The 11,132-nt window shown below is 44.4% G+C and overlaps 1 protein-coding gene across 1 annotated transcript in view; it reads right to left on the bottom strand.

Annotated features, from left to right (window-relative positions):
- Window positions 1-1,024: 1,024 nt before the first annotated feature.
- Window positions 1,025-11,132, bottom strand: part of CCDC148 (coiled-coil domain containing 148) — a 57,186-nt gene continuing 47,078 nt past the window's right edge. Inside the window, exons 12-15 of the mRNA XM_048953602.1 lie at window positions 8,735-8,853; window positions 4,726-4,843; window positions 3,503-3,643; window positions 1,025-1,788 (exon numbers count right to left, since the gene is read on the bottom strand). Of these exons, the coding sequence (XP_048809559.1) occupies window positions 1,642-1,788; window positions 3,503-3,643; window positions 4,726-4,843; window positions 8,735-8,853 (525 nt within the window). The 3' untranslated portion in view covers window positions 1,025-1,641. The remainder of the gene's footprint in view (window positions 1,789-3,502; window positions 3,644-4,725; window positions 4,844-8,734; window positions 8,854-11,132) is intronic.

Below are 11,132 nucleotides of genomic sequence, written 5' to 3'. Positions count from 1 at the left end.
AAGGCGAGAAAAAAAAACACTGCCTTAAGTATGAGACCTTCTGTTCTTGGGAAGCCATCGGGAGGATTTATCCCTGGAGCCAATCTGGTCTCCAGAAGCAAAGCAGTGCTGGCCTCCTCTGCTGGAGCAACCAACAAGCTGCCCAAGCATGTGTTAAAAATACTGAGTTACCTCGAACAAGACACCAAAGTAAAATGCACAAATATGCACTGAATTGCAACGAGACAAAATGCAGAGGATATTCAGCTTCCGCTGCTCTTGAGCAAGCAGTCTCTGCAGCATTTCAACCCCAAGCAAAATAACTCAGATTCACTTCAGTACTCAGATTACTTTGCTTCGATTTAAAGCTGCCCACTGCTGCAGCCTCCAGCGCCCGCCCTCCCCTGGCTTTGTGATCCCTTCCTCAGTTCTCTGCTTCTGTTTTCACAGCCTCACCCACCCACACCAGAGCAAACCTCCCTCCCTGGGCACCAACCCCCCTCCTGAGGTCAGGATGCACTGCTACATGTTGTCAGCATTACCTTCAGTGCAAGGTGTGAAGAATGGAACATTGCCTGTCAGATTGCAAGGCGCTCGGTGCAGAGCTGCTGAACCAGTCATCAGGAAGGACGGCCTGCTGAGGAGGGCAGCAGCCAGCACAGCTCTGCAGACGGGCTCTGCTGGCAGGGCCTCCAACATCCTCACCCGCAGATCCTCCTTTGGGCAGCAAGGAATCACTGCTTCACAGGGCCTTGAGGATGTGTGTCCCATTAACGCCTGTAAAGCATCACAATATTAGGCTAATTAAGTTCCTCTAGTTAACTAGATATGCAAATACGGATGTTCAGATCTTTCTGACATTTATTGTCCTTAGGAACTCTGGGTTAAGCTCCTCGCTGTAACTTGTTTACATACAGAATACATTTTACAGCCATCTTATGTGAGGCTTGAAAATGCAATCAGTTACGAAATGAGATGACATCAATTTACTTTAATTGAAGAGGATCGCACGCAGTGGAGTCCACTCCAAAATAAAAATCCCGGATCTGAAATGGCGTTTATAATGTATAATTCATTCTGAAACACTGCCAATACAAAATTGCTTGCATGACTGGTTTCCAGTAAGTACGACGCAGCAAACTGGTTTCTAAATATAGACAGAGGTTAAGTTCCTTCTGATCGTCATCAAGGAATAGCAGAAAGATCTTACAATTAAAAGAATCAAATTCTCAGGCAACCTGGAATGAAAGCCACGTGGGATGCATTTGTGCACCACGATATAATCCAACTCACTGCAAAGCCTTTGGGGTCTGCGTTGCCAATTAAAAACCAGAATTCCAAACCACGCTACGCAAATTGACCAGCAGAGTTGGCAGAGGTCTTTGCCATCAGTGCTGATCTCCTGCTGGGAAGAAATACGGGAATCCTGCAGCATGGGGAGTTGAAGAGCAGCCCACCAGAGCTCCTCAAAGCCTGCACCCAGGCAGGGCTCAGATGTTGCACTGAACTCTGTAAGGAAAGGCACGTCCTTTTCTTGAATGATTGCACACAGTGACGACCCAGCAGCTCCATGACACGGCCAGTGAGAATTTGTTGAGAGTTCTACTGTTACGGCCCAGATGACACCTCTGAAGCTTCTCTGCTCTTGACACACAAAGCGCTCTACATTTTAAACACTGTAGATTCCATGTCTCTTCTTGGAAGCTTCAGTGGAGGAATTTTTGGCAAAATCTCTTTTGCATAAGGTGTTCTATGAAGTCCAGCTTCTCGAAGAGCTAACTCGACACGAAGCCTGGGGTCAGAAATGATCTGTTAAAATAAACCACAGCAATGATGAAACAAAACCCTACTTTCCTCACTTGCACTGCAAGTAAAGATAAACTGAAAGGCTATTTGTGAATGCACATATAGACACATACATTATTATTTTATATTTATATTATTATATAATATTATATATATATAATATATATATATATTTATATTATATATTATTATATGCTATATATGTTTGAAACAGAAGGGTTCAGAAGGTGATTAAAAATGTCTTGGTCACAAACAGAGCCTTTGGAAGCGAAGAAGTTCACTGGTGAATAACTCACTACACATAGTTTGATATCATTCTTTTTAAGTACTAATGATCACAATCTGTGTAAACACAGAGCTCTGGTTTTCAGTCCTCATTGTGGCTCAGTTCAAAGTGCAAATGAGAAACTGAGTGAACTCAGCCTGCTCAGGAAAAGGATTCTGACTTCTCTGATGTTCTCCATCAATGCAACCCTGCTCTCAGGACAAAACTTTTAATTCTTCCTGGGTTTTTTTGCCTTTTTCCCTATGGGATATTAGCACTTCAAATGCACTTATGATTTTTTTCATTGCACTGCTGTGCAATGAGCAATCACACAGTGACTGCATGGCAGTACCACTTCCATATCTGTAACAGCAAGTAAGGCCCAGGGAAATTAACGCTAAGATTTGCCATGAGGTTACCTGACAAAATGCACGGCCCCTTTCAGCTCCCTTGGCCGGGTGCTGGGTGTTGGCAGGAGCAGAGCAGTGCCCACGACCAGCTGAAGTGGGCAGCATGTTCTGAGAACCCACAAATCAACCTCACACGCACATCTTCAGAGCACGCTCAAGCCAGGCTTTTCCAAACCTCACAACATCCATTGGATTTGGGTAAATTTTCTTAGCCAAACAAAGAGCCTTGCATTCAAAACCATTCCCATTCTGGAATTTGGAAATGATACTGACAGAAAGAAGAATGCTATTTTGTAGCTCTGTGGCATAAAAGCTTTATTTTAGCATTGAATAAGCTGAAATGTAATGATGTCTATTACCATGCTTGCCCAGCACTTCCCTTTTTAAGACATTTTAGGGCTTCTCAGTTCCGAATGCATACACTGACAGATGGAGAGTAGTAAAAAAAACCAGAACATCTCTCCCTGTGTCGCTTAACTTCAGTTGAAATAGAGCTAGCACTGTCCTCAGCAGAGCAGGCAACCTGAAAACCACCTCACTGCTTACCCCTGACTGGTTTCTCCTTTAGCCAACACAGTAAGGAGGACTTCCATTTCACATCAGACACTTAGCACAACACCTGCAGGAGCAGGTGAATAGGAGGCACTTTTTAAAGTGAGCTTGTAAAAGCACGAACGGGGTGAGTTTAGAAATGGAGCAATAGCAAAGCACTCGGCAAGCAGTTGGCACCCAGCTCTGCTTCCTCCCCACTGGTGGGAGATGTGGCTCAGGGACAGCAGCACAGCCCCTGGGGCACTGTGTGTGTGTGTGTGTGTGTGTGTGTGTGTGTGTGTGTGTGCATGCTGCTGTGTGCTGCAGCACTGCAGACTCCTGGGCACACAGCTGGCTCCACCCATTGCCCCTAAGGATTTCAGTTTCATGTACATTGTGTTCTGTGTTCTGCCATTAGCGTTACTATTTCAGCTACGCACCCGTTACCACCTATTGCTCTCACAGTACGGTTGCATACAATAAAGCATGCAGTATAAGGACAGGCTATTACCTGCTCTTCACTGTATGTCTGCAACTGAAACAGCGGCTTCTGAAGAACAAACTCTTCTGTGGACCCAACGCCCATCCGAGCTTTAGATGCTGCAGTATCAGCCACCACTCTCGCTGGGTCTGGTTTTGCTACGATGGAAACCTAAAGCACACAAATGAAAACAAGCGTTACAGTCTGTGCAGGGGCACGGTGGTATCAGTAACACACGGCCCTTGAGAACACCATCGCTGACATGGTTTAGAACCTTAAACCGACCTGCCTTCATACGTAAGTGCTGTAAAGCCAGAAAGTTGAGCCCAGAGCCTGTGCATACCCCCAGGGGCACAGGACCAGGTCCCACCGCCAGCACAGCCCTGTGCTCTCTGAATGCTGCCAGCAGCACAGCTCCCAGCCAGGCCCTGCCAGCAACCTCCAAGTGCTGTAACACAGAACAGAGGGGAAGATGCAAGGTGTGAATGCAGGAAAACTGCCTCAGACCAAACACTGAAAACCACTTTGATGCAGTGAAACTCAGGGAGATTTTTTCCAGCTTCCCGATAGAGACAATTTAATTGCCTAGATTTCATATAGCACTGTGCATGACTGGTAAGTGCAGGGCTGCCACAGCCTGGAGAACTGCCTGCTACACGGGCAGGCTGCACACAGAGCACCTGCACACTGTAAATGCCAATGCCAGTCCTTACAAACTGAAATAAACCTGAAAGCCAAATGGCATTTCTATGAAGAGAGAGCTCATGATGCTAGCTCACAAATGCTGTGGGGAAATAAGCCTATGTTGAACTGCAGGTGACCAGAGGACAGCCCCTCCTGAGGACATGCACCACTGCTCTGTGCCATAAGGGCAGTGCATGGCCCTGGGTGCAAAGGAGACCTCAGGGGTGGTACGACAGCAGTGCCAGCATCTGCAGCTCTAGTACAGATCGACACGAGATCTGATGTTCACAGCCCATAACCAGAAGCAGCCAGCAGGCTCAGTTTAGCCCCGTCCATATTTCTGGACATCTCAGTGCACTTTAACTTCTTAATATTCTTCCTGTCGGTTACAAAGCATGTAAGATTTATAGCACGACAGAATCAACACTAACATCAGACCCGGAGTGCATTTTAGCTCCTTCATTCATTTGCTTGTGGTGTAACATTTTGTTTTACCTTCCATGTAGTATGTCAGCATGTGCTCTGTCTCTACTGCATCTGAAAATACCACATGTAAGAAATAGAAGCACCTTTTGTCGAAGTGCTTCCAGGCATTTCTCTTTCTCTTCTGCTGCACAGGCTTCTCGAAGGGCCTCCTCCTTTTTCTCCAGGATCCTCTTTTCCAGCAGCCTTTGTCTAAACTCCACCCTGTAAAACAGCATGCATACAAACAGGAAAACTGGTCAAGTTTCACTTTAAAGTTGTTACTTTCCAATTGAAAACTAGCCTGATGCTCTCTTATGCCCACCATCAAAATTCCTGACAAACACAAAGAATGCCATTCCCTTTATATATTTTTTATAAGTTGGTTAACCTTTCAGACTTCATTTCTACAACCCTAGCTCTTCTCTAGCAAGCTTTAAGCTTTATAGCACCATTACTCACTTTTTTCCATTTTCTTTGCCAAGAAGAAATGTTCTCTGACATCTGTGTATGGCAGCACAACTGTTCCCTATAGCCCTTCTCATTTAAAGAAACAAATCCCTTCCAAGAAGCAAGAAAACTCATGAATTAAAAACTTTCTCCGAAGGAACAAACGGAGCTCAGCACAAAATAGATCCCGAATCTTCACCTACGGCACTGCCTTCACTGGTCAGCTTCCTGCAGCAGGTGTTTACAGCCCTTGAGATACCACGGCCACCATACCACCATGCTTCCTTCTACTTCTCAGCCCGCTGCCAAAGTCTGTTTCTCACGAAGCTGCAGGACGTTCTGTGGTGCATCACTGGCAGCCCTTCACACAAGCTGCTGTTGCCACGGTTTGCCTTCAGGGAAGCACAGAAATAAGGGCTGCTTCAAGGCAGCAGAGCTGCTGTCGTTGCTCTCAACGTTTCGTTGCTCCAAGGAGCACACGTGCTGTGCACTGCATGTACTGCAACTGAATGCGTAGTTGTGCTGGTGGCTCCAAAAGAGCACTGCAGCCACAGCCCAATAACAACTACTGGGACAAATATGTTGGTGCTAAGAGAGCAGTACAAAGCAGCTCATGGATGCCCTGGAGAGGCTTTCCACATCCCTGTATGGAATAGAATAGAATCATAGAATCGCTCAGGTTGGAAAAGATATTAAAGGTCATCAAGTCCATCCACAACCCAACCATACTGCCCTAACTCTAACAGCCCTCTACTAAATCGTGGCCCTCAGCACCACATCCAAACACTTTATAGAATCAACGCTCACAATGGAAATCTTTACAGGTCATTTTTTTTTCCCTGGGAGAAAATTTAATCAGTTTTTCATATGCAGAATATTTAATAAAAAGCAGAAATACTCTTTGAAAATGACAAAATTATTTTACATAAAAAATCCTTCACTCTGCTTGAGCCGACTGCTACGAGTTCTAAAAGACTCCAGTGTTATCAGATACAAAATTCAACCGCTTGGGAACTTCTAAAACTGAGGGCACTCATTCAGGTCTAAGCTCACACGTTTTGCTGCAGGAGTTCTGATTCACATCAGGGTGTGAAGCTGTGATAAAGTCAAACGCAAATGTTTTACCCAGTGTGAAGGTGCCAGTGACTGGAAATGAATAGCAAGGCAGCCAACAGGCAGAGTGGGGCAGCGAAGGGACCCAGAGTATTGTTGCTGTATAAAATTAAGTAAAATTGATTTTATACAAAGCTAAAAACTAAGATATTTCAATACTCAATTTTGATTCTAAGTACCACTCTAAGTACTGATTTTAATGAATCTCCAGCTGAAAAACAAGCTGAGCTGCTCAGGCTCAGTAAAACCGCCTTGAAGTATTGTGGGCACACACTTATGTAACTTTGGACAAGCAGAATTTCACTAAAACTCTGCTTCAACACAACACCTCATAAATGTTCAATAGGAAAAAAATGGACTACAGCTTATTGGGACAGATATAGTTGGAATTGGGAGGGGAGGAGAAGGCTTATAACACAGGTGGCATTTTTGCATGTATCAGAACCTACCTTATTCCCTGTGTCAGTTCAATAAACACCTCATTCATATTTAAATCTCTGCTTTCAGTGGGCCACATGCAGACACGCAGTGCTCCCAGCATCTTGTTTCGGAGCCTTTACTCCTTCAGTTTGGTCACAGCCCTGGTTATCCAGCATCTCATGCTTACCCAGTGAGACCTGAACACAGCAGCAAGTCTGAGATATATATTTATATTCGATAAGCCCAATTGCTTAATTTGAAATTAAACATAGAAACAATTCAGGATAGGGGCAGAACATTTTTTGGTATCCGATTGCACCCATTAGAAATGCTCTGTGTCTGCCCGTGCTGTATCTCCTCCTTGGAACAGCCAGCTGGCTCACACCAAACCTTCTCCTTTCCCAAAAGAGCCTGAGGACATATCAGGTCACAATTGCTGTGCTGCTCTGATCCATCTTTTACAATCAGCTCTGCAAAGACTTAAAGACGTGCTGTGTTCTGGAACAGGCTAAGCATGTGAGGATACAATGAGTTGCTGTAGGACTGCAATTCTTCACTGTGAAATCACTACACCAGCACCCTGCCTTCAGTACAACACGTGCCTGACGCCGTGCCAGTAGCACTACAGCTCCTAGTAACAGAAACACCTCTCTGCCCCTATTTGATTAATATTTGTGAAGGCTTTGGAGATGAAAAGCACAGAGCATTATTAATCTCCACAAAGAGCAAGCATTTTCCTTTAAACTGTTTTATTTTGTACAGTATGCCGATTCAGGGAAACATAATGCTGAGCATTTGCTGACGTTTGATTCATAATAGCCTGAAGGTATGATTGTTTCCTCCCTGCATTCCTCAATGAACTGTGCCATTTCCTTATATTTTATCCCGCAGCGTTTATTACCATAAGAAAAGAACGCTCCCCAACTGCCTGGCACACTGCAGTGTACAGGTTTAAAGAAAAGTCATTTTCTCCTATTCTGTTCTGCTGAAAACTCAGTAATTCAAGCCCTGTATTTCCTCTGCTCTTGGCTAAAACCAGTGCCAGGTGTAGGAGTACTCCCAGCATAAACCTAAACTCAGCTGTCAGAGAGGCACCGTAGCAAAGTCAGATGGAAGCGGTGTTTCACCATGAATGACTACAATAAATTTCAGTCTTTGAAAGTCAACTGAACTACATCTCTATTTTAATTCCATTTCCAGTCTGCTCACCTGGCGACTCATTTCATGTAAAAAAGGCAAACTTTCGATTCGAGAGCAGTTATAACCAGACTGCATACAATGGTTTTTTAATGGTCCTCCTTCCTTCAGCAGGTCATTAGAGACCACATTCCGCAGAGAAGACTTGGCACAGGTTGAAACACAGACAGGCTCAGCCCATTCATCAAACAAGCGAACAGCAGCTACCAGGAATGCGCTGCAACGTACATTGTTTGTATTTCAGTTCCACCCTTAGAAGCATTCTGGTTCCCACATACAGAAATCACCACCAAGATTTTCTCACTGGCATTGGTTAAAATCCTAAATGCAGTTTGCTTGAGAAGAAGGCAAAGAGTTCCATGGAAATACTTGATCCAGTGCAGTACCATTTACTGTGTCAACAACTGAGAGCTCTTCATGCAGAGCAAGAGCAACAGCTTTTACTAAAACTAGGTCTGAATACTCAACACTGAGTAATTATTTGATTATCTCAAAATTCAGGGACACAATTTAAGGTTCTCTGAAACGATGATAAGTGTCTTTAAGGCTGCAGATGCTTGATGTGCTCCCCTTGCTGCCTTCAAACAAAAACACATCTGATCAATATGGAAAATAGCACAGAAGGTTCAGCTACCCATCCACAACACAGCAAGCATGAAGGGAGCTGGACTTCATGTGTGTGCCCTGCTTTGTTTGCAGCTGTTCATTGCTTACATGGCTCTGATGCTGTGACTGATTTGAATTAATCTAAAAGAAGAAATAAATTGCATTCAGAATACAGCCATGATGCAACCTTCACGTGTCAAGTGGGGAAACCACCAAACAGGAAGAAAAAAACCACTTGATTTTGTTTTAAGGTGAAAGGTAGGGAGAACAAAACAAATTCTATTGTAAAAAGTCCCTACAGACAGTATATTCACATGTCATGTATCTTACCGTTCTCTGTCTTTAATTGCTTGTTTAGCCATTAATTTCCTTAATTCCTCCAAATGTTGGAGCTCTTTTTCTTCCTGTTCTTGCCACTTCAGCTGTTTCTCAGCCAAGTATTTTTTAACCTAGAAGTTGAACAAACAGTGAAAAACCAACGACCGTCCATAAGCCTAATTTCCAAGAAGAGTTCAGACACCTGTAGACAGGAATCTGTGTACGAGCCCAAGTTCAGCGGCCGAAAAATGTACTGTGTGTGCCATGAGTCTTTGATTACATTCATAACATAAAGCAGTTAAACCCACATAAGGTGATGGGACAGTCATGGCACCTTAATTTGGCTGTGGGAAGTAACAGGCTGTGGGAAGTGCATACTGGCACCACAGCCCTCCAGTCAGTTGTCATATGGAAACCCCAACACGCTGCTGCCCGTGATCTCCTGTGCTTCCTGACCTCGTGGCTCCTGTCAGCACGAAGCACAGCTGGCCTGGCCTGCCTCTACCTGTTGGTAACATACAATAGTACCAACATGTAGTAATACAAGCCAGATTCCACACCCTCTCCATGACATACTGTCTGTTTTCTTTTCTGCATTACACTGAGCCCTCTGCTCAAGCCACGAAGAGCTGGGGTGACATGACAGATCTACAAGTGGTAATACTTGCAGTTTCTCTTTGTCAACCACTCCTTCATTTCTACCTTTTCTTCCCAGTCGACTTGCAGGTACCAGAAGAAAAAGACAAGTTGGGACACAGAGATAATGACATGCCCTGATGTGCCTCAAATCAGCAACAAACAGAAAAACAGCCGGAGCACAGCATGGTGCATCACCCTGCCACAGGGCTCACTGAGGAAGCCCTGGACCTGTTAGAAGCAGTGGATTTCCTGGCAATTGCTGCAATCATCTGTGTCACTGACTGATCACACTGAATTTAGGCCTCTCCTGGAGATGTTAGCTGGAGCAGCAAAGTTCCTCCTCTTATGCAGTATACCTCGTGAAGCAAAATTTGTAACTGTTCTGGTTCAAAACAACACAGGTCTTCCCAACAGTGCTTCTATTTCAGCATTGCTAACTTACAAGTCACTTGTCTCCTTAGGGCATTCTTTATGCATGGAGAACATGAATACAAGGACTGCAGAGAAGCATTCTAATAAAAATGGTTATCAAATCCTGTTCAGAATACTTTTAAAACAAAACTCTCTCTTTTGGAATTATTCTGCATCCCACACTGTCTGAAGGAATTTTCATAATCTGAATAGAGGCCAATGGATATTTCTGAAATTCAGTATTTAAATACACAGGAAGAAAGTCTGCTCTGCAGACTAATTGAAGAAGCAGAGCATTTGTACCTATTGCCATTCTACCCCTTCTCGGATTTAGGAGTGGAAGCGTCTGACGCAGCCTGCCCACCCAGTCACACCGATCACAAATATTCCACCTCCTGGTTTGCTGTCCCAGCACACAGAAGCGGCCACACGCCGTGTTTGCAGCCCTTCCTTGCAGCCCAAGATGTCATTTACTCAAATGAAACATACGACTGCTGACCTCAAACAGCTGCCATCCCATCTGCGCATAGACAGTTCCACACAGACATTATCCACAGGCAAGGGGAAGGTGGAAAATATATACAACTAGGTATACAACTATATGTACAAGTGAAATATTTACTCATGAAATTAACATTGCTGGCAGTCAGGTCAACACAGCTCACAGAGCCACCTGCAGCTATAAACACTGCGTGAGAGCAGACAGCTCTACAGAACAAGCCTTAATCACAGAATCACAGAATGGCCAGGGTTGGAAGGGACCTCAAGGATCATGAATCTCCAACTCCCCTGCCACATGCAGGGCCACCAACCTCCCTATTTAATGCTAGACCAGGCATTTGGTTCTTTAACAAAAAGAAAAGTAGCAGCACCATTTCTTGCAGCAAAGAAGCAAACTGCCATCAGATCTGGACTCCCCTTTCTCTGTACCTCTCACTGTGGTGCTGGCAGTGGAACCACAGAGGCTCACCATCACACGTCCAGCTGAGCCCACTCACACGCTATCCATCAGACACAGCCAAAATGCCACCACGTCTCACCCTGCAAACTCCGATATGGAAAGTGACTGTGGATAACAAACATACAAGTTCTCATGATTTCTGCTTCCTGCTTGGCTCGTAGCTTTAAATCCAGAGCCTAAATGGGCAATAAGATATCAGCAAACTGCAATTACACAGAAATAAATGTCAGTGTGAAAAAAATCTTACGCACAATGCGGTTTTGTAACACAGTGCACATAATCTTGAAAAATTCCCCTGCATGTATTTGTAGAAGTTCTGTTTTTAAAGTTCAGTTATGGTGTCTACTACCACAAGCAAAGCAAAAGTAAAGAGAAAATCCAGACTGACTGAAGCTGACC

This window comes from Lagopus muta, chromosome 8, assembly GCF_023343835.1.
Source record: "Lagopus muta isolate bLagMut1 chromosome 8, bLagMut1 primary, whole genome shotgun sequence".
In the NCBI taxonomy this organism is placed as follows: domain Eukaryota; kingdom Metazoa; phylum Chordata; class Aves; order Galliformes; family Phasianidae; genus Lagopus; species Lagopus muta.
Note: the sequence above shows the minus strand (reverse complement) of the source record. Positions and strands in the feature narration are given on the sequence as shown.